A 24,948-nucleotide genomic window follows, 5' to 3' on the forward strand; every position below is an offset into this window, starting at 1 on the left:
TCACAAAGAGTTGTACACCACTGAGTGGCTGAAGTGAACTAATACTTTTATTATACCACAGTCATTATTTTAAAATATGGTAAACAGAAGAAAAATAAAGAGAAAGAATAAATTTTTGTTATGAAATTGCCTTACCTTTCTTAGAATTAAAGCTTAGTTCTGATGCTGAAAACTCAGCTTCTGTGTATACTGGTGCCAAATTTAATCTCAGAGACAGAGTTTTGAGTGATGTGGAAAAGGATAGCTTTATTTCTTGCCAGGAAAAGGGGGATACAGTGGGCTCATACTCTTAAAAGCATATGTCCCAACTTGGGGAAGATAGAGACAAGTTTTATAGTAATTATTCAAAGAGGATGACTTGATTAGCTCGTGGACATTCTTCTGAAGGGTTAATGATGAGGTAAGTTAGGAGTCTACATTGTCAACCTTCAGGTCCAACTGGTGTGAGGTCTATATACTTGTGGGTAGCATGCCATCATTAATTATTAACTTCTCTCACCTGGAAAGAGTTTCAGTATCTGCAAAATAGCTCAGAGATACTGTTGTGTGTATCCTTTGATGGGGGAAATAAGACCTTGCTCCAAGGCTCCTCCTGACTGTTTTTTTTTTTCTCCCTGATCTCACATCACCTCCCTTCCCCTAATTTACAATTGCTTGAATCTGCCCTTTGGAACTCGGGGAACATCATGGAGGCTGAAGGAAGGCTGTTTCCTATAATCAAAGAAATGGGGGACACAGAAAGTCCTCGTGCCCAGGAGCCCAAAAGGGCCCTGCACAGTATTAGTACAATCAAGTGGTTGATGAAGGGAATTTTCTTTTTACAGAAAAATCTAGCAAATTAAGAAAGAATACTAGAATTGAAAATCACCATTTTTGCCTTCCTGATGAAGAAAAGGTTAGAAAACAGAAACAACTCAGGAAGTCCAAAGCACTTGAGGCAGGAGGATGCTTGGCAGGCTTTGAGGAATAGCTGAATTAGATAAGCGGTAGGAGATAGATCAGAGAGATAGTAGGAGGCAGATTAGTTCAGACCTCACAGGTAAGAATTTTGGTTTGAATTTTACTGTTGTATATTTGTTGGAGAGTTCTAAGTACAGGGAAGCCTGGTGTGCTGCAGTCGGTGGGGTTGCAAAGAGTTGGACATGACTGAGCGACTGAACAAGAACAACAAGTAGGAAGATGGCGTCATGCAATTTATGTTATAGGAGGATGGTTCTGGCTATCACAGAATAGATTGGGGTAAGGGAAGGGTAGGAATAGGAACACCAGTTTAGAGACTTCATTGGTCTACCCAAGCTCATGCCATGGATGAGGGACTAGAGTGTTAACAACAGTGACAGTGTGAAGTGGTCAAAATCTATACATATTTTGAGGTACAGTCAACATAATTGTTGCTGAGTCACTTATATGGTGTGAGAGAGGAGTCAAAGGTAATCTAAGGCCCAAGTAGTTGAACAGCTGGTATTGTGGGAGCTGCCATCTACTGGAATGAGGAGGAACATGATTTTGGGTTTTCATTGGTTTTGTTTTTGCCTGGGATGAAATCAAGTGTTCATCTTCATTAATGTTTTCAAAGAACCAACCTTTGGATTTGTTTTTCTATGGACCATTTAGTGTTTAATTGATTTTTAGCTCTATTCTAATTTAGAGCTACGAATATCTCTCTAAGGACTGATTTCCCTGGAGAAGAAAATGGCAACCCACTCCAGTTTTAGGGGAATCCCATGGACGGAGAAGCCTGGTGGGATACAGACCATGGGGTTGCAAAGAGTTGGACACGACTGAAATGACTTAGTGTTGCAGAACCCAGTACTTGAGAAACCAAGCGCCACACTTGGAGAGTAGGAGAACTTGGGTTTATTACGCATGTGGGCCCAGAGAAACTAATAGTCCAAGCTCTGAGCCTCAAAGGGATTACAGAGTTTTTATAGACAGAATATAGTGGGCAATAGGCTGGTTTAAACTAAGGGGTTTCACGTGTGTGGGAACAGCAGTCAAGATGGGGAGAGGGATGCCTGACCTTTACACGCACAGGAGTGATTAAGCAGGTTTGCAGAGGCTGGGCAATTGCAAAGAGCAAGACAAGGGTGAGTGAGATAAGCTCCAGTTCCTAGTACTGTAAGTCCCCACTTTCTGAGTCTATGTGACCTATGTGATCCAGACTGCAAGGAGCAAGCTGAGATACAGAGGCAGAAGGAGCAAGAGGTTATGTAAAATTTTAACTTTTCCTCTTCGTTAGTATGCACATGTGCACATTTGATGTGTTGTATTTCCATTAAGTTGAAATAAATGCTTTTATCTTCACTCATGGGTTATTCCGAAGTACATTGTTTTGTTTAATGTTCATCAGTTGGAAGCTTTTCTAGTGACCTTATTGTTACTGATTTCTAATTTAGTTCCATTGTGGTCAGTACACAATGGAAGACTTTAATCTTTTAAAATTTGTTGGGGCATTTTATGGCCCAACAGGTGATCTATCTTGTTTAATATTTCACATGAACTTCAGAAGATTGTGTATCTTGTATTTGTTGGGTATCAGTTCAGTTCAGTCACTCAGTCCTGTCTGACTCTTTGCAACCCCACTGACTGCAGCATGGCAGGCTTCCCTGTCCATCACCAACTCCCGGAGCCAACTCAAACTCACATCCATTGAGTTGGTGATGCCATGCAACGTCTCATCCTCTGTCATCCCCTTCTCTCGCCTTCAATCTTTTCCAGCATCAGGGTCTTTTCAAATGAGTCAGTTCTTCTCATCAGGTGGCCAAGGTATTAGAGTTTTGGCTTCAGCATCAGTCCTTCCAGTGAATATTCAGGACTGATTTCCTTTAGGATGGACTGGTTGGATCTCCTTGAAGTCCAAGAGACTCTTAAGAGTCTTTTCCCACACCACAGTTTAAGAGCATCAATTCTTTGGCACTCAGCTTTCTTTATGGTCCAGCTCTCACATCCACACACTTTGACTAGACGCACCTTTGTCAGCAAAGTAATAATCTCTGCTTTTGAATATGCTGTCTAGGTTGGTCATAGCTTTTCTTCCAAGGAGCAAGAGTCTTTTAATTTCATGGCTGCAGTCACAACTTGCAGTCATTTTGGAGCCAAAAAATGTCTCTCACTATTTCCATTATTTCCCCATCTATTTGCCATGAGTGTGCTATAAATGTCAATTTGATTAGGGTGGTTTGTGGTAGTCAAATTTTCTCTGTCCTTACTAGATTTTTTTGGTCTAGTTGGAGTCAAATTTTCTCTATCCTTACTAGTTGTATTTGTGTTTAGAAAGTGTTTAGTTAGTGTTTGCTCCATGTATTTTGCAGCAGTGTGTGATGCATGCGTATATAAGGTTGATTGTTTTCCTGATTATCAGATATTTTTATCATTATCAAATACGTTTAGTTATTCTCCTCTTTTTGAAGTCTAATGTGTTAGTAATACAGCCATACCAACTTTTTAGTGCTTTTTGTTTGTCTACTATGTAAATTTCCTTTCCTTTACCTTTCTATATTTAAATTGCATCTCTTATAGATACTGTATAGTTGGATCTTACAAGTTTATCCAGACTGATGATCTCTAATTTTTCATTAGAGCATTAAGTTCATTTATACTTGTATAATTTTGGTATGATTGGGTTTTGGTCTTCTGCATTGTCATTTCTTTTCTATTTATCCCACATATTTGGCTCCTTTATTCCTTTTTTCTACCTTCTTTTTCGATAATCAAATATTTTTTAGAATTCTATTTAATTTCTCTGTTGGCATTTCAGCTGTATCTCTGATTTTTAGTCATTGCTTTAGGGATTACAACATGCATTATTAATTTATTGTAGTTTACTTGGAATTAATATGGTAATATTTCATGTAGAATATGACTCATACAATTATTTACCTATTATCCTCCCATATTTTGTGATCTGTTATTTATTTTGCATCTATATCATTATAAACCCAATAGTACAATGCAATAATTTCTGTATTAAGTAATCAGTCTTTTAAGGAAATTAGAAGAAAAAAGCAAGGGATTTATTTTCATTTCCAGAGCTCTTTATTCCTTCCTATAGATCTGAGTTTCTATCTGGTGTCACTTCTCATTAGCTGGAAGAAATTCCTTCAATATTCTTGGAGTACAGTTCTACTGGCAATGATTTCTCTAGGTTTTTGTTTACCTGAAATTTGTCTACATTTGTTTGAAGCATAGTTAAAAATTTATTGAGTAAAGAAATCTTGGTTGAGAATGTTTTTCAAGTACTTTACGTATGTGTGCTGTTCTCAGCCTTTGGCCTTTACTGTTTCTGATGAGAATTTAGCCAACATTACTTCTTTCAATATGATATGTAATTTTTCACAGACTATCTTAAGGCTTTTATCTTAATCTGGCTTTTAGTAGCTTTATTATGATAGATGAAGGGTTTGTTTCCTTTAGATATTTCTTATTTGGGCTTTACCGAATGCCTTTTAACCTATAAAATTTTTTTAAATCTGGGGCATTTTTGGCCATTACTTTTTCAAATGATCTTTCTGTCCCATTATTTATTTCTCTCCTTTCCTTTTGGGACTCCATTTACATGTATGTTAGACTACTCAGTATTGTCCCATAGGTCACTAGATCTCTGTTCATTTTTGCCATGTATTTTTTTCCTCTTCTTCAGATAACTTCTATGGATCTACTTTTAAGTTCACTAAACTTTATTTCTGCCTTCTCTAACATGGTGTTAATACCATCCAGTAAATTTTTATTTTAGATATTTTATCATCAGTTCTAGGTTTTTAGTTGATTTTTTATATAGTTTTCATCTGTCTGTTGATAATTGTTCACTCATTATGATCATCCTTTCCTTTAAGTCCTTGAACATATTTATAGTAATTAATAAAATCCTCAACTGCTAATTCTAACATCAGTCCTCTTGAGGACTTTGACCCCTTTTTGTCTTTGTGTATGCTTAGTCATGTCCAACTCTTTGCAACCCTTTGGACTGTAGCCCACCAGGTCCTCTGTCCATGGGATATCCTAGGCAAGAATAGTGAAGTGAATTGCTATTTCCTCCCGGGGGATCTTCCCAAGCCAGGGATCAAACCCACGTCTTTTGTGTCTCCTGCATTGCAGGAGGATTCTTGACCTGCTGAGCCATCAGAGAAACCCTTTTTTGTTCTTTGGAGACTTGATTTTTGTTCTGTAGGCACTGAAATAACTGGCTCATCACCTTAAACTTTTACGGGTTTAGAAACACTTAAAGAGCATATTTCAGTGTTTGCTTGCAGTTTTAGTGCAAGTCCGTTAGTCCAAGAATATAGTATTTGCTTCTAAAGTATAACTCTTCTTCAGTTTTAGGGGTAAGGTGTTCAAATATTTACCATGTTCCTCTAAAATGATGTGGATCAAACCCCAAACTTTCCTCTGTAATGACCAGCAGCTGAAATTTGTTAATTCTCTTAGCCCTTTAGCTGTTGCCTTCTGCCAAGGTTTTTAGAATCTATCTCATGAAAATGCATGTCAGGATCAGCCAAGAATTGAAGAAAGTCTATATTTAAGTTTTTGGGGAAGCTGACTTTCTTTCTAGGATTTTATCCCTTAATTTACAATCATTCTGGTACTCCTACACTCTGTCTTCTGATACCATTAGCCAAAAAGTTTGTTTTTCTGCTTCAATTCCAGCTACTCCGTGCAGACTTGGAAATGTCCTTAGGAGAAAGGCTGTGTAAATGTGTATTACACCAAGTGTGGATTCTTCTTTCAAAAATTGAATACCCTCCAGCCTTGTTTTTTTTTATTGTTCTCCTGTGTTTTCATGTAGTTGTTTTCTGTATCTTGTTTTGAGTTCATAGTTATAATCTGCAGGAGGATTAATTGCAGATGTGCAACCCTGACACTGTCAATTCCCAAGAGTTCCTTTTTGATCATACTCAATTTGAGATGACTAACATCCAAGTGGAGATATATAATAAGAGTAAATGGATTTGGAGCTCAGGGAAGATATTGTAGCTAAAAGTATACATTTCAGAGTCATCAATGTATATATGGAATTTAAAGCTATGGAATTGATGAGATCACATAGGGAGGAAGGTAGACATTGAAGAGAAATGTCCCGGGACTGAGTCTTGGGTTACTTCATAATTCAATTAGGAAGATGAAGGGGAACTAATAGAGGGAACTGAGAAAGAATGATCAATAAGGTAGGATAGTAATAGGGATGAAAGCCTGAGTAGAGTAGATCTAAGAAGGAATGGCAGGAGAGGAAGTTGTCTAGTTAACACAGACAACTTTCTAGGAGTTTTCTCTAAAAGGAAACAGTATAATGGAGCAGAGAAGGGAGATGTGGGCTCAAGGAAAGTGTTTTTTTAAGATCGGAGAAATTACATTGTGTTTACATGGCAACAGCAATTATCTTAGAAGTAAAAATTAAAATAATGTAGGGAAGTTCACCAATGATATCTTGGGGAGTTTGGTTGTGATGGCAGAGTATTTTGGAACAGAGTAAGGAGAGATACAGTGGATTTGGTTACAAGACCTTATCAAAGCTAAAGGCAAGATAATCAGCTGAGAGTGAAGAGAGAGAAGTTAGGAAATAATCATCTATGACAAATGGGAAAGGGAATTGACTATGCAACTACTGAACACAGTTCAGTTCAGTCCCTCACTTGTGTCCGACTCTTTGCGACCCCATGAATCACAGCACGCCAGGCCTCCCTGTCCATCACCAACTCCCGGAGTTCACTCAGACTCACGTCCATCGAGTCAGTGATGCCATCCAGCCATCTCATCCTCTGTCGTCCCCTTCTCCTCCTGTCCCCAATCCCTCCCAGCATCAGAGTCTTTTCCAATGAGTCAACACTTCGCATGAGGTGGCCAAGGTACTGGAGTTTCGGCTTTAGCATCATTCCTTCCAAAGAAATCCCAGGGCTGATCTCCTTCAGAATGGACTGGTTGGATCTCCTTGCCAGTCCAAGGGACTCTCAAGAGTCTTCTCCAACACCACAGTTCAAAAGCATCAGTTCCTCGGCACTCAGCTTTCTTCACAGTCCAACTCTCACATCCATACATGACCACTGGAAAAACCATAGCCTTGACTAGACATACCTTTGTTGGCAAAGTAATATCTCTGCTTTTCAATATACTATCTATATCTAGGTTGGTCATAACTTTCCTTCCAAGGAGTAAGCGTCTTTTAATTTCAAGGCTGCACTCACCATCTCCAGTGATTTTGGAGCCCCCCAAAATAAAGTCTGACACTGTTTCCACTCTTTCCCTATCTATTTCCCATGAAGTGATGCGACCAGATGCCATGATCTTCGTTTTCTGAATGTTGAGCTTTAAGCCAACTTTTTCACTCTCCTCTTTCACTTTCATCAAGAGGCTTTTTAGTTCCTCCTCACTTTCTGCCATAAGGGTGGTGTCATCTGCATATCTGAGGTTATTGATATTTCTCCCAGCAATCTTGGCTCCAGCTTGTGCTTCTTCCAGTCCAGCGTTTCTCATGATGTACTCTGCATATAAGTTAAATAAGCAGGGTGACAGTATACAGCCTTGACATATTCCTTTTCCTATTTGGAACCAGTCTGTTATTCCATGTCCAGTTCTAACTGTTGCTTCCTGACTTGCATATAGGTTTCTCAAGAGGCAGGTCAGGTGGTCTGGTATTCCCATCTCATGAAGAATTTTCCACAGTTTATGGTGATCCACACAGTCAAATGCTTTGGCATAGTCAATAAAGCAGAAATAGATGTTATTCTGGAACTCTCTTGTTTTTGCCATAATCTATCGGATGTTGGCAATTTGATCTCTGCTTCCTCTGCCTTTTCTAAAACAAACTTGAACATCTGGAAGTTCACGGTTCATGTACTACTGAAGCCTGGCTTGGAGAATTTTGAGCCTTACTTTACTAGTGTGTGAGATGAGTGCAATTGTGCAGTAGTTTGAGCATTCTTTGGCATTGCCTTTCTTTGGGATTGGAATGAAAACTGACCTTTTCCAGTCCTGTGGCCACTGCTGAGTTTTCCAAATTTGCTGGCATATTGAGTGCAGCAGTTTCACAGCATCATCTTTCAGGATTTGAAATAGCTCAACTGGAATTCCATCACCTCCACTAGCTTTGTTCATAGTGATGCTTTCTAAGGCCCACTTGACTTCGCATTCCAGGATGTCTGGCTCTAGGTGAGTGTGAGTGATCACACCATCCTGATTATCTGGGTCATGAAGATCTTTTTTGTACAGTTCTTCTGTGTATTCTTGCCACCTCTTCTTAATATCTTCTGCTTCTGTTAGGTCCATACCATTTCTGTCCTTTATTGAGCCCATCTTTGCATGAAATGTTCCCTTGGTATCTCTAATTTTCTTGAAGAGATCTCTAGTCTTTCCCATTATGTTGTTTTCTTCTATTTCTTTGCATTGATCACTGAGGAAGGCTTTCTTATCTCTTCTTGCTATTCTTTGGAACTCTACATTCAGATGCTTATATCTTTCCTTTTCTCCTTTGCTTTTTACTTCTCTTCTTTTCACAGCTATTTGTAAGGCCTCCCCAGACAGCCATTTTGCTTTTTTGCATTTCTTTTCCATGGGGATGGTCTTGATCCCTGTCTCCTGTACAATGTCATGATCCTCCATCCATAGTTCATCAGGCACTCTATCAGATCTACATGTGGACATCACCAGATGGTCAACACCAAAATCAGATTGATTATATTCTTTGCAGACAAAGATGGAGAATCTCTATACAGTCAGCAAAAACAAGACTGGGAGCTGACTGTGGCTCAGATCATGAACTCCTTATTGCCAAATTCAGACTTAAATTGAAGAACGTGGGGAAAACCACTAGACCATTCAGATATGACCTAAATGGTCATACAGTGGAAGTGAGAAATAGATTTAAGGGACTAGATCTGATAGAGTGCCTGATGAACTGAACACATCAAAAGACAAGACAAAATCAGTTTAAGTCATGAATTTAATGTGAGATATGTCATCATGATTGTTTTTTCTTACATTTACCCACTCTGGGTAGGGTCAGAGTAAGTGGAGTTTATATTTAAGATTTTCCAGGTAAACTATGACAGAAAAAGAAACAGGCAGTGGTGTTACTTATGTATGCAAGGAATTAATTAGAATATAAGACACTGGAATTTAGGCTTTTTAGAGATGGAAAGTGAGGCCACATAGGGGATGAGAGTGAAAATGTAGTGGGAACACATATTAGTTGTTCCAGTGGGTCAAATCATTGCTAAAGTTATAAGGGCTTAGAGTGAGCTATAAAGATAAGGTGCTATTACAGAGCATAAGGCTTAAAATTGAGATTATAGAGCTTGTGTAGTTATTGCTAACATTAAAGCCAAGAATATTCAAGTGCTGCTACCTCAGGATCATGTCATTTAATGTCTTCTTTGTGATACTCTCCCAATTTAGCTTATTCATACTCTGAAATTTTACATTCCAAATAATTTTCAGTATTTCTGCTTCATCAGTAATTCACTCAAGTGTTCTCTGCTTTTCAAGATGGCCATAATTGTAAACATTTTTACAATGTTTGTGTTTACCTTGTGTTACAAAAATTGTAAACATTTGTAAATGATTGTATTTACTACTGTTATTTTTAATACTAGTAAACACTATTCTACATCTTTATGGTCCTAATATCTTAGTTTGATTATTTAATTTATAAACATTATTTTTAGTTCCCAGGAGTTTTTGAAAAGCCAGTCAAGTGTGGCTAGAAGTGTTTCAGGAATTGTAGAATAAGTACAAAATGAGAGGAAATAAGAAATTTTGGAGTGTTTCCCTTAAATGCAGAAAAGTATGTCCTTCTTCCTTGACATTTCAGACAAAATTGGCATGTTCAATAATTTCTTTCTTATGCATTTTATACTAGGATCAGTGCACAACTGGCCAGGTTAAAAACATTTTCTTCATGCTGACTTAAATTTCTGGTTCTAGATTATGACTTTATCAGTACCCTCAAGTGTCTTTGTGTGTCAGTAAAAGAGCTTTGACATATCTCTTTAAATATGTTGCCAAGATGTATAAAGCTTATGAATAAGAAAACAGTTTGTCTTTACATCTGGTTTTTATTGCTTAATTGATTATGATTACTTTCTTCCACTTTTCAGTGTTTTTTTAAGTGGAAGATGAAATGTCAGATTAGAAGATGATGTCAAGAAAGTTGAAAGATAATTATATTAAGGAAGTTGGTATATAATAGAAAACTCAGGGCTTACCTGATAGTCCAGTTGGTAAAGAATCCACCTGCAGTGCAGGAGACCCCGGTTTGATTCCTGGGTTGAGAAGATCCGCTAGAGACGGGATAGGCCACCAACTCCAGTATTCTTGGGCTTTCCTGGTGGCTCAGCTGGTAAAGAATCTGCCTGCAATGAGGGAGACCTGGGTTCAATCCCTGGCTTAGGAAGATCCCCTGGAGAAGGGAAAGGCTACCCACTCCAGTATTCTGGCCTGGAGAATTCCTTGGACTGTATAGTCCATGGGGTCACAAAGAATCAGACACAACTGAGTGACTTTCACTTTCAGAAAATTCAGATTGGACCTGAAAATAAGAGTTTGTAGTGTGAGAATTAGAAGTAAGAACATTGGCCATAAAAAGTTTTATTCAGATTTCTCAAGGACTGTCATTTAAGTTCTTTTAAATTTTTTTGCAAATATTGTCTCTAATTAATTAGGCTTTATAATAGAAAATTAAAATGTGTAAAAAAAGTCAATACAATTTTACTTTAACAGATATTGTGATAATGAGAAAGAAAATTGACCCAATTTATTGATACTTTTGTAGACAGTCTTAATTCAATTAATATTTTTGTACTTTTGTACCTTATTGCCTTATCTATAAAGGGATTGGCTAGATAAGCTCTAAAATTTCATGAGTTCTAAGCTTCTTTTCTTTAGATGAAGAATTCAGTTCTTAAATACTAAGAAAACCCTAAAGCCATTCCTGAGGTCCTATAATTTTGTAACCAGTGATCTAAAATTTTGTTAGTGGTAGAAGTAGTGATTAGCTATGAAACGGAATAGGTCAGACTGGAAAATAACTTTTTCCTTAAACATTTTTTTTTGATGCTTAAATTAAAATATTTTACGCTTTTTTGGCACTTCTGCCAATGAAGACTTGTTTCTAATCTGTAAAATGAAAAAACTTATTGGAGAACATGAAGGACTTTTTGTCTTCCTTTCATTAGTTTGAGTGCTATTTGAAAGCATTCCTCCCATATCCACTCCCCACCTCTAACTTTAAGCTGTAGGCCTCACATTTTATTTCGATGAGAAATTAGAAGCAGTCAGATGAGAATTAGCTCTTATGTTTTTTCCCATTACCAAGGCTAGTGACCTAACATCTGTACCTATATATTCTACCTTTAGAATTGTTGTTTGAACCAGATTGATTGTCCCTACTGAAATGTCTCTGCTTGGACCCTGGATCCATGAGGCATACTCAAGAGAAGTACGCATTTCTCCCAACTTATGCTCAACTTTCCTCTTTCCTAGAACGTTCCCATCAACAAAATAGCTTGATATACTAGTTTCCATGTTAAAAAATTTTGAAAGCCTAAGGCTTCTCTTCGAACTCACATCTTTCTCACAAAATAACATGTACTCCCCTTTTTTCTCTACTTGTCTTATTAGTCAAAGCTCCTGTCTTACCACCCATGACTTTCACATATTCTTGACCACTCCACTGATATGGTACCTGTCAAGGTCACCAACCACTTCTGTCTTTCTCAACAGCATCTCACCCAGACTTGTTTTTCAGGAGCTGTGGACACAGTTGGCCATGCCTTCATTCTGAAAATGTCTTCTCCACACTTGGAGGCCCCACAGTCACTTTGTTTGCCTTTCCGACTGGCCTGCTGTGTCACTTCATTCTCCCTTTCTGTCTTTCCTCCTACAGTTTTTAAATATTGGAACATATTTAGTGAACCATCCCCCTTCCTCTGCTTTTCTCTGTATTTACACCTAGTCTCAATTGTCATTCAGTCTTTCAGTCATGTCTGACTCTTTGTGACCCCACGGACTGCAGCATACCAGGCTTCCCTATCCTTCAGTATCTCCTGGAGTGTGCTTAAACTCATGTCCAACTGAGTAGATGATGCCATCCAACCATCTCATCCTCTGTCCCCCCCTTCTCCTACCTTAAATCTTTCCCAGCATCAGGGTCTTTTCCAGTGAGTCAGCTCTTCACATCAGATGGCCCAAGTATTGGAGCTTCAGCTTTGGCATCAGTCCTTCTAGTGAATATTTAGGGTTGATTTACTTTAAGATTGACTGGATTGATCTCTTTGCTGTAAGGAACTCTCAAGAGTCTTCTCTAGCACTGCAGTTTGAAAGCATCAGTTCTTCAGTGCTCAGCCTTCTTTATGATCAGTTCTCACATCCATACATGACTACTGAATAAACCATAGCTTTGACTAAACAGACCTTTGTCAGCAACATAATGTCTCTGCTTTTGAATATGCTGTCTAGGTTTGTCATAGCTTTTTCTTCCAAGGAGAAAGTGTCCTTTAATTTCATGGCTGCAGGCACCCTCTACAGTGATTTTGGAGCCCAAGAAAATAGTTTGTCACTGTTCCCATTTTTTTTCCATCTATTTGCTGTGAAGTGATGGGACTGGATGCTGTGATCTTCACTTTTTGAATGTCGAGTTTTAAGCTAGCTTTTTCACTCTCCTCTTTCACTATGGTTTCATATACAATTTATATTCTGGTGACTTTTGATTTCCAGACTCAGCATCCAACAGTACACACAGCATCTCCACTTGGAAATCCAAGACACACCTTGCTTTTAACATGTCCAAGAGAGAACTACAGCTGATATCCAGTCCTACTCTTCTACCTGATCTTTTCCATTAATCATTTTCCCATTGTATATGGACTAGATGCCATCTGTCTCTTTCACTTCCCATCCTGGGAAAAAAAATTCTGTCAGCTCTGTCTTCAATATGTGTTTTGAATTTGCAACTCCCATCATGTCTTTTCAACACTATAGCCAATGGTATATCAGAAGATAGATCTGAGTAAAAGCCAAGCCACAAATAAGGCCTAATAATTCCTTTTGTGTTCCAGCCCCATTTGTCTCTCTGAAGTACACACCTCCCTCTCTCCCCTTTGCTCCTGTTACATTGGGTACCCTGCTGTTTTTCAGGTAAATCTCAGACCATTTGCATGTACTCTTTTCCTCTGCTGGGGATGCCTTCATGATCTTCCTCCAGATATATTTACAACTCCCTCCCTTATGTCTTTCAATTCTCTGGTCAGATACCCTTCTTGGGGATGGTTCTGCCCACTGTACACAAGAAGGGAGCCCTCAAAACCCCTGCTGGTCACAGTTCCCTTCTCTAGCTCCTGCTTTCTCTCTGATGCTTATCTATACAAGAAACTGTATTTTAAACATTTCTTTTATAGATATTTGTTTATTCTTTTTTTTCTCACGGTGTAATGTCAACCTAAAGAGGACAGATAATTTACCTGTTTTGTTCATTTCTAAGTGTTCAGGAAGTTATTCAGTAAATATCAGTGGAGTGAAAGAAAAAAAAAATTATCCCTGAATATGTGAAGGAAGACATAACACTTTCCCTGTTTCCCATGGGGTGGAAATAAAATTTAGGAATGGAAAATTATCTATTGTTAGCTGAGAATGGTAGTGAAGTCAGAATTTGAATGATAATCTCAATTCTGTATTTTATGAAGAGTGAAATAGAAAAGGAAATATTTTTCCTAGTATGTAATAGTCAAATAGGACTGAGCAACTAAACAACGATGAATAATAAAAAAAGTTGATTTTACTATTGTACCCCAAATTTTAGATTGGAATATGAAGTTATATTTCTCTTGAAATATAAAAGATTTCCAGAGTGTGAAAAATATCTATTTTATAAAAATAAAAAGAACTTTACCAGTTAGAGGGTTTTTTTTTTTTTTTAGTTTAGTTTTTATTTTAAAAGTAATGCATGTACTTTGGGCTTCCCAGGTGGTTCAGTGGTAAAGAATCCACCTGCCAATGCAGGAGCCACGGGGAAAGATCCCCTGGAGGGAAAAATGGCAACCCGCTCCAGTATTCTTGCCTCTAAAATTCTATGGACAGCGGAGTGTCGCAGGCCACAGTCCATGGGGTTGCAAAGAATAGGACACAACTGAGCATGCACACAATGCACGGTACATTGCAAGATTTTGGAAAATATTTAAACTTGGAATGATGTCTTGAAATTTGGAAAATTAGTATAAGCAGTTTTTTTCCCATTAAAAATAACATTTCCCCATGCTAAAAATTATAACTCAATATGTCACAAAGACCATAAAGAAGGCTGAGCGCTGAAGAGTTGATGGCTTTTGAACTGTGGTGTTGGAGAAGACTCTTGAGAGTCCCTTGGACTGCAAGAATATTGAACCAGTCAATCCTAAAGGAAATCAGTCCTGAATATTCACTGGAAGGACTAATGCTGAAACCTGATGCAAAAAGCGGACTCATTTGAAAAGACCCTGATGCTAGGAAAGATTGACGGCAAGAGAATGGGATGACAGAGGATGAGATGGTTGGATGGCATCACTGACTCGGTGATGGACAGGGAGTGCTGGCATGCTGCAGTCCATGGGGTCACAAAGAGTCAGGCATGACTGAGTGACTGAACTAAACTGATGTCACAATATGTAGTTGTCAAAAAGAAATGTTTCAATTTTAGTATAACTTTATTGATTAGAAAAATCAGCTATGTCTGGGAAATTTCTAGGAATCTTCTCAACATTTAAAATTAAGGATAAATTACATTAAAAAGATAAATAATCTATATTCATCTTAATTTAAAATATGTAATTTTATTCAATACCGTATAAACTGTATATAGTACATGACATTACATACAACTGATGAAGTATGATATATGTAATTTATGTTTCATCAAGTGTTTTATAACTGTTTTATTTAGGGCCCTAAAGGAGATCCAGGTTTTTCCCCAGATCAAGCTCTTTCTGGAGAAAAGGTAATTACTTGTCCATGAAATAAAATCTTGTTGATATATTTCAAGCATTTAAAAATAACTTACTTTTTTAAAAAATATAAATTTTACCTGATTTCAAAGTGTGTAATAATGATTGGATTTTAATGAAGAAATATTTGAAGAATCAAGTTAAATAGTGTCATCAGCCTAACATATCAGTTAAAATCATATAATTAATCTTACTGAATGTCCATTCTAGCATGCTCTTGTGCTTGCTGCCAACTAGGAACAGATGGGGCAAAAAATTAGAACAAGATGTTTTTGGTCCTAACCTCAAGAATGTGGCTATTAATACGGATGCCATTATAAATTCTAATGCCATTTTACACCTGTTTTAGAATGTACTTTATCTTGTTTAAGTCTCACAGTAACAGTGACGGAGGCTGTTGTCATTATTTTTTTTTTCAGTTGAGAAAAGAGGATTTATAGAATTTAGGTAGTTAGCAAGTGGAAGAATTAATGATATATCTTAATTTTCTAACTTTCAATACAGTATGCTTTTCATTTTATAATGCTCTCAAATATACACACATATGCCTTTAGGTAAAAAGAAACTAATATTTCAGAGAAACGATAGCAACAAAAACCTTTTTTAGGAGGAAGATACTGTTTTCCAGTGAGAATGAATACAAGTTGAGTATTTAGGCCTATATCTGGGAAGCTTTATTTAGTCATGTACTTGATGAATATGATACTGTTATAGAATGTTTTTGTTTATGTGGTATACATTCACAAACTTTTAAAATCCCTGAATAATTTTTGTGGTCCTGGGTTGTAATCTGATCTTTTAATTAGTTTACAGAAACTCTTGTAAATTTAAGAAAAATTACCTCACATTAATGGATATTATACTAACAAATTATCAAATTAATCTAGAATTGTAAGAATTTCATTGCTGTGATGGAACTGAGTTCACTGACTAAATAAGTTAGAAAAAGAATGGAAGTTTATTATTAGAAACAATATTTTCATTCATCCCTTAACTATGAGGAAGAAAATTCTTCAATCTGAGAAATATAGATGTCATATTTAAAAATGTATAAATATGAGACATTTGATTTCATAAAATTAAGAAATTAGACATCCACTCTCTTTTGGTGAATTCTTTAAATGATCTCCCCAAATTAAGCATTCAGCTTTTATCAAACGCTTATTTTTAATATTCACTTGTGGCCTCTCTGTACAAAATATAGGGTGGTTCAGTGTATGTACAGTTTCTGTACAAAATATAGGATGATTCAGCCTGTGAGTTGAGACTAGGGAGTATGTCAGTCTTTTTCTTAATTTTTGAGTTACTCATGTACAAACTGTACTATATAGGCAAAATGTCATGATTTAAGACTTCATAACATGTTTTCATTAAGCTTTAAGTGAAATCCAACTTTCAAAATAAAAGATATTTCTAAAATGGTAAAATTTTAAAAATTTTCTTAGAAATCATATTTATATAAAATTAGGTTCCGTTATACTGAGGAAGCTGGATATTTATACATATACAATATAAATTCAAATAAAATATGAACATTAAATTGGTGTGAGTATAGGGGGATTGGGACCCAATTGAATTTTATCTTTAAACATTTAGCTATTTTTATAATAAATAGTCAATGATGAAACAATATAAGCAATGCAGAGTCTAGTCCTTCAGCATGTAATATCCAGTAAGTAACACCTCTCATAGAATACACATACATATTTAATTCCTTGTGGGACCTTAGTGGCAAACAAAGATAGTTTAAATAGTGGCAACTTTTCCTTTCCCATAAAACAAATGTGATATTCTTATTCTCAGCTTTCAGATGGAGGAATTTTGAAGGGAAATCAACTGATCTACCCTTGATTAGAGCTAGTAGGGGATGAGCCTCCAGTCTTCTGTTTCCTAATGTAGCTCTCTTTTCCTTCTATCAGAGTAATAAGTATAAAAAATATATGTATAAACCCATCATGCCATAACAAATGGATGCCATGTTAGTAAAACATTGAACAAGAACATAAAATATTAGAACAAATGGAAAAACACTTGATAGTTAATAATCAGAAACATTCTTTTCTGTTTATTTAACTTGATGACATTAAAGTAGTTAATGCAGTGAAACATTTATGTACTATGAATAGTACATGAATAGTCATTATGGAATTTATTTAGGATTATTAACTAAGTATTCCTTTTCTTTCAAACAACATACTTTTTTTCCACGCACAATAAATTTTTACAGCAGAAAGAGGGAAAGGAACAGCAGTAAAGAAAAAGCGTAGCTCAAGTAAACTGGTTTAAGATTTTACCCCCATTCCTTTTTGATATGTTTTGTCCTTGTCATTCACACATCCTCCTCTGTGTCTCTCATTGTCACCTCTACCCACCACAGACACTCCTTGCCCCTCACTGGTGTAATTTCTCCTTCTCCTACCCTGCTCTGCAAGCCCTCATCAAATCTGGGGGAAGGGATGGGGACAGAAGGCCCTAATTTGTTAAGTTGAGTCTGTGGACCAGCATAGTCCCCCCCAAAATTTTCACTGCAGTTACTCTGGATACTACAGTGGAAGGCACCAGGGCAGCCCTGGAAGGGGAAGTTCCCCTCTCCCTGCTCCAGAGTCCTAGTCCTGGACCAAGGAAAGAACCTAGTCCTGGTCCCCAAGCCCCAGCTGTTCATTGATGTTCCACTTGGGAGTCCCACCAACCTGTGAGTCTTCACCTAAAAAAGGCAGACCTGAGCCCTCTGCAGCTGTATTATAAAGTGCTGGTAGGATTTTTAAATAGATTTCTTTACATTTTTAAAACATGGCAAGCCTTGGAAAAGGTGGAAATTTGGGAAGTAAGGGCTTTTTCTAGAGAAAAGAACATCAGAGAAAAAGCAGGGCCATGGACAGGGTGAAGTACTGTCCAGGTAATCAGTACTGAAAGAAATAAGGGTTGGGAACCTCAAGGAAGTTCTCAGAAAGCAGGTGGAACTTGAGCCAGATTGAGGGGATCAGTAAATATGATCTTGACAGCCAAGATGAACTCCTACAGCGTGAGAATCATACTTTTCAGTTTTTTCATAATATTAAACCTCCATTTGTGTTTTGTTCTTAGGGTGATCCAGGACTTTCTGGATTAATGGGGCCCCCTGGTATGCAAGGTGTTAAGGTAAGATGTAGTTTTATTTTGACGTGTGTGGGTACCATGTGGATCTGGGAGTTCTCCAACTCCTAAGATCTCATTCTGAAGTTAAGTCCAAAGTCAATGTTTTAAATTTCTTTTCTCAGCAATAGGAATTAGGATGCTGTCTTAATCCAGGAAAGTGGTGCCCACCAATGACAGTCTTAAGAAAATATAAGAAAACCCTTCTGATAACAAAAGGGACAAAATTCATATGCAGAAGAAAGTCACTGATAGAATATTGAAGCTTTTCTCTGTTTTTACAATTATATTAGGGCAGTAATCTACTTCTGAAACATTAAAGTCACTTTGTGACTTTTATATGTTCAAAGTGAGGTACTCTTGGATATAGGTAAGATATTTGACTTTTTTATTAAAGAGTTTCTATTTTATTAGGAACTAATAACCTCTGCCACGCTGTATATACGAACGTGAAGCCTGAAGTTTAAGTAGAGTAGAAGTGAGAGCTGGGGATAGGTAGTAAAAAATAGTAGTCATGTGCATATGAGGCTTTTTCTGAAGTAAAAAGAAATATTAACACTGCTGCTATAATTATTTTTATAAAATATGGTATGCAGTTTCATGAATTAACACAAGTATAAATTCTCCATATAGTCAGCTTGTCTTTTTCCCAAACACTGAGTTCTTGGTTTTCTGCAGGGGATAAAGAAGATACAAAATTTCTGTCTAAGGTAGTAAAGGCCCCAAAATATTGGAGAGCAGTATTTGAGTTGATGTAAATGTCTGTTGTTCAGTCGCCAAGTTGTGTCCAACTTTTTGTGACCCCATGGACTACAGCACGTCAGGTTTCCCTGTCCCTCAGCATCCCCCAGAGTCTGCTCGAGTTCATGTCCATTGAACTGGTGATGCCATCCAACCACCTCATCCTCTGTTGTCCACTTCTTCTGCCTTCAGTCTTGCCCAGCATCAGGGTTTTTCCAATGAGTCAGCTGTTTGCAGCAGGTGGCCAAAGTATTAGAGCTTCAGCATCCGTCCTTCCAAAGAGTGTTCAGGGTTGATTTCCTTTAAGATTGGTTGGTTTGATCTTGCTTTCCAAGGGGCTCTCGAGTCTTCTCCAGCACCAGTTCAAAAGCATCAATTCTTCAGCGCTCAGCTTTTTTTTATAGTCCAACTCTCCCATACATGACTACTGGAAAGACCATAGCCTGACTATACAGTAAAGTGATGTCTTTGCTTTTTAACACACTATCTAGTTTTGTCATAACTCCTGACAAGAAGCAATTATCTTCTAATTTCATGGCTGCAGTCACCATCTGCAGTGATTTTAGAGCCCCAAAAGAGGAAATCTGTTGCTGCTTCCACCTTTTCCCCTCTTTTTGCCATGAAGTGATGGGACCGGATGCCATGGTCTTAGTTTTTTAATACTGAGTTTTAAAACTGGCTTTTTAACTCTTCTCCTTCACCTTCATCAAGAGGCTCTTTATTTCCTCTTTGCTTTCTCCCATTAGATTGGTATCATCTGTAGATGTCTAAATACATTTAGTATGTATCTATGTATTTAGACACCTATCATCATGTTGGTCTCTAAATGTATTTAATAATGAACTGCATTGGTGTCTTAGTGTATCATATCCTTTTCCTCTTGGGAGATTTGGATTGAAGATGGTATTCTAGGTCTGGTTAATTTGTTTAGATCCCCTCTTCCGTTTTCTAGGTTTCATCAACCTTGGGCAGGTTACTTAACCTTTCTAGGCCTTAGTTGCCTTATCTGTAAAATGTGAAGATAATACTACCTACTTCATAGGGAGTTATTGGGAACATGAAACGGGATAATACAGTGTCAGAAAAACAGCAAGCTGTTAATATATCTTAACCATAAGCCGTTTTTCTGGATTTGGAAGGCATCCTGACCCCATTTGCTTCCCTCCTAAACCCTCCTAATTGTAAATTGATTAAAAGCACTTTGATCTCTTAGAGTATCTTTTCTTCCATGATCATCCACACCATTATTCTTATGGCTTTCAGACTAGTCTTCATCCTAGATAGTTCTTGGAATCTGACAAGTAGTTTGAGGTTATTGGTTGCTTCCATGAAACTGCAGAGTGATCATTTCTACTAAAATTGATTTTATTATACAGTTGTGAGTCTGTTTGATTAACGCTACTTAGTATGCCTTTGACTGCTAAGTAGACCCCTGAGGAAACTGTGCTGATGCATAACATCAAAGAAAATCTTATGGAAATTACCGTACTAATTTTACTTACTGTTAAATATACAGTTATTGCATCCTGACAATGACATTGTATATGAGACAAAGTAAACTAATTGTTATTTTCCAAGGTTAATAATGCCTGTGGTTCATGAAATTAGCATTCCAGAAAGTGAAAAACTATTGATAAAGGGTAAGTAGTTACTATGTAGAGGAGTGTATAAAGAAATACTATATAGAGAAATTTTTAAAAGACTGATTTTAACTATTAGAGCAGATTATCACTTTTAACTTTGAAGTTTTACTTAAAGCAGAAGATACTATCTTCCAAAGACTTATGCACATATTATGAGTCTTGGCTCATCAGTATTTTAAAATATTAAGAATATGTAACTTTTGGTCTGTATAAGTCTAGTAAAGTGAGATAGTGTGAAGTTAAATTGGATCATGGATTACATATCTTTCACAGACTTCTTTTCTCTTATACAGTTTGTTCAAACTTTAAAAATCTGGCTTGTAATGTTAATTAATAGAAATAGACGCTGTAGAAGTTTAGTATCTTGCTATGTTATCAGTTACTAAATTTTCTCTAGAGAAGGTTTAGTTGAAAATACTTAGAAACCAAATTACTTTGTGATAAATGAAGCATCCATAGTTCACTATGTTTTGACAGTAGTTCTAAACAGTGTTGAAATACTTGAGATGATTTTGTAGTTTTTCTGAGACTGCATCCCCTCTTTTCAGAGTATGTCTAATAATGGAAACTGTATACAGATTTTAAAAAAAACAAGTATGCCAGGAAAGGGACATAAGGACTCAGTCTAAACCTAAACTAATTCTCCACATAGCAGGCTTGGAACAAGTTTCCATCGCACTTTCTATGTGCATGCCTTACTTTAATATGAATGTGTGGTAGAAATACATTCACAGTGAGCTTGGTAGACTGTTCTTGTGGTTTGTATGAAGTAGGAAAGGACCAGACTGCATATTGGGTAGAACATTTAGGTAGGTTACAAGCTGCTTTATGGGATTTACTAATTTGAGTTCATTTTTTTAACAACCTAAGTCATTCTCAGAATTACTTCCTGCAAATAGGATCCATGCTAGGAGAACCTAGAATAACAGTTCATATTTGTTATAACCCAGAATTCCTATTCCTTTCAGTTCTACTGCTAAAATGCCACAATAATTCTTAAGGTCAAGACAGGAACTTAAGTTATTCATTCTGTGTAAATTTAACATAAGCCTAGAGAGGAGAAGGAAATGGCAACCCACTCCAGTGTTCTTGCCTGGAGAATCCCAGGGACGGGGGAGCCTGGTGGGCTGCTGTCTATGGGGTCACACAGAGCCAGACACGACTGAAGTGACTTAGCAGCAGCAGCAGCAGCAGAGAGGTTAAGAGAATTAATTGCTCAGGGTGACTCAGAATGATAGCAGGATTGAGAGATAAAACTTACTAATACTGAATTCATTGTGCTTTTAACAGTCTATGCTTATTATGAAAGATGAATAAAGTACTTGGGTTTTGATTAGTATGAAGTTTATTACATATTTTATCAAACTATTTTTGAATTATAATTATTATTATAAATATTAATACCTCCTTTATTATGTGCAGTGTGGACTTATCTGCTGAATCTTCTTTTTATCTTAAAAACAACACACATTGAGACAGATACTATGTTCAGTATTCATAAATAAGTTAATTGAGTTATAAAATGGTTAAGTCATTTATTCAAGGCTATATGACTACTAATATACAGGACTCAAATCCAAGTCATGACTGTTCTCTTAATAACTTCAAATACTATTTCCCCATTAATATTATTCATTATACTGATATTTGTTATATGTGTGTTTCATTACTTTTGTCTCAAGCAAAGTAAAATTTTGTTTTTCCTGAAAGCCAAGGGAACAAATACATTTTTTGGTAACAAATAATAATGAGTTAATTATTCCTTTTCTCTAGAAGTATCTGAACATATTTAAATACTTCAAGTAATCTTTGAAGTACCTGCAAGAAAATTGTGTGTAGAAATATACACAGCTCATGAAAATTTGAGACAGGAGATTAGCGTAAGATGTTCTGAAAACTAGAAATAATATTGAGACAGAAATAACAAAGCAAGTAAATCAGCAGCAATTTTTCTTCACTCTACTGTAGATTTTTGGGATTGGTTTCTGCCTTTTCTGCTTTTATCTCTCACCCCTTGACCTTTTATAAACCAGTGTTACACCATGTTTAACAAGCAGTGTGTTTCCCCAGATTGACTGGTTATATTGCCTCAATTTAGCCACCTTAATATAACTTCTATTTTCCTAGGAACTGAAGTATGTTTTCACTTCCCGCGGAGTGTCTAGGGTTGTGCCAAAAAGCAGATAAGTTACATCGAGAGTGCATGGTGGGTTGGATGGAAGACAAGAGTCATAAATCTGAGCTTAGACTCCAGATGAATTTTTAAATTGGATTTTAATATAGCTGATCAGTTGCTGCATTAATAGTGGAAGTCTGCTATTTAAAATTGTAAGAACATTAACAGTGATTTCAATTGAAGTCATTTTTCTAGAATCAGGAGGATAAGTCAGATGGGAGCAGTTAAGCACATCTTAACATGAAGGTATAACTCAGAACAATTGTGAAATATGAGGCACACATTTTAAAACAGATTGTTAGGAATAATGTATGGCAGTATTTTTCTGAATGTCCAAAAATTCTACTACTGTGTTTGTAGTAATAATTATAAATCACTGTGCATTCTTAGGAATTAGTTAAGTTACAAAAGATCTTTCCATTGCATCTTTCCCTTTCCAAGTTGGAAAGGCTGAAAGAGCTGAAAACATCAAGTGGACTGCATTATGATTTATCAATCACTCAAAACCTATACAGCTTTTCACAATTATTCAATGCAAGGATAGTACTAAGGAGGTACAACAATACTGAATTTTGATGAGAACAACAATAAAAAGAAAATCCATGCCTGGAGAGAGAAGTAAGGAGAATTCTTATGTTCCATAGCTTATAGATCATCTCATCTGCCCAGTATTCCTGTACAAATCTGCAGAGTCACATTTTCACTTTGTGTAGCTTAGCACCAAGAGTCTAATATAAAAGCTGCTGCCTAGGGGCTCTGCTGTCACCACTTTGGGCATCTCCTCTGCGCTGTGTCTTCCCACTAATGGTAGAGGAAGCTGAGAACAAGGCGACGCATACTGAACTCCCCCGCAGGCAAGCCCTTGCCTACCAAGTGGTGTAATTTGTGGCACTTCAGAAATGTTCCTTTGCCCAAAGTTATTTCCCTCTTGTGATTGACATTCTAACATTTGTGATAAATTCATTTGGCTCTAAGTATTTCAGTTTCCAGAAAGTTTAAAGAAAAAAAAATTCTGTCTTCAGAAAACAACTGTTGTCAGTCATATAGCAGTGTTCCAAGAGTTAGTTTGTCCTGCTCTTTTCCTCCATGAGAACTAGTTGAGAAGGACTACAGCTAGACTTGAAGGGGGCTGAAGTAAAAACTGAGTATTAATGAATGGAGGTTGTTGTTGATGTTTAGTCCCTAAGTCATGTCTGACTATTTGTGAATCCATGGACTGCAGCCTGTCAGGCTCCTCTGTCTATAGCATTCTCCAGGCAAGAATACTGGAGTGGGTTGCCATTTCCTTCTCCAGGGGATCTTCCTGACCCAGGGACTGAACCTGAATCTCCTACACTGCAGGCGGATTCTTTACCACTGTGGCATTGTAGGTCAGTATTGTGAGGAGTTTGGGACAGAGGCGGGCAGGAGTCTATTGTGGGCATGAGGGAAGTATGTTCGAAGAAGGAGAGGAGATAGGTAGATTAGAGAGGTTTGCACAGTCTTCTTCTTATGATTTGTCTCAATCTCCCCAGTTACCTGGCATCATTTTTCTGTATAATTTTTTGCTTATTCTCAAAACTTCAGGAACATTATTGCCTTACCTCAAGCAGTATTAGGTTGGTGAAAAGGTAATTGCAGTTTCAGATTGTGAATTTTATATCATTATAACTAGGCTCAAACACATCTTTATTAATCAAAATAAGAACCATTACAATCAACACATTTTTGCCAAAGAGAAATAAGTTTGTTTATTCCTGTAGTGTAAAAATCTGTCCTTCGAGATTTGACAAATTCTTGGAAAGCATTTGCTGCTTCCTGCTTTCTATGGAAGCCTTTTTCCTGCAAAAAGTAGTTGAGATTCTTGAAGAAGTGGTAGTCAGTTGGCAAGAAGTCCGGTGAATATGGTGGATGAGGCAAAACTTTATAGCCCAATTTGTTCAACTTTGAAGCGTTGGCTGTGCGACATGCAGTGGGGTGTTTTCTGGAGGAGAATTGGGCACTTTCTCTTGACCAAAGCTGGCTGCAGGTGTTGCAATTTTGGGTGCATCTCATCAATTTGCTGAGCCTACTTCTCAGATAACATGGCTTCACTGGGATTCAGAAAGCTGTAGTGGATCAGACCAGCAGCAGACCACCAGTAACGAGGACCTTTTTGGGGGGCAAGTTTAGCTTTGGGAAGTGCTTCCGAACTTCTTCTCAGTCCAGCCACTGAGCTGGTTGTCACTGGTTGTCATATAAGAGCCACTTTTCATTTCATGTCACAGTCTGATCAAGAAAAATGGTTTGTTGTTGCATAGCAGAAAAGATGACACTT

The 24,948-nt window shown here is 37.1% G+C and overlaps 1 protein-coding gene across 2 annotated transcripts in view; it reads left to right on the forward strand.

Moving 5' to 3' along the window:
* The window catches only part of COL24A1 (collagen type XXIV alpha 1 chain), a 392,623-nt gene that overhangs the window by 57,806 nt on the left and 309,869 nt on the right, over positions 1-24,948 (forward strand). For both annotated transcript variants that reach the window (XM_040232413.1, XM_040232414.1), the window contains exons 7-8: positions 14,900-14,953; positions 18,045-18,098. In XM_040232413.1, the coding sequence (XP_040088347.1) occupies positions 14,900-14,953; positions 18,045-18,098 (108 nt within the window). The remainder of the gene's footprint in view (positions 1-14,899; positions 14,954-18,044; positions 18,099-24,948) is intronic.

Source organism: Oryx dammah, unplaced genomic scaffold (genome assembly GCF_014754425.2).
Source record: "Oryx dammah isolate SB20612 unplaced genomic scaffold, SCBI_Odam_1.1 HiC_scaffold_28, whole genome shotgun sequence".
Lineage (NCBI taxonomy): Eukaryota > Metazoa > Chordata > Mammalia > Artiodactyla > Bovidae > Oryx > Oryx dammah.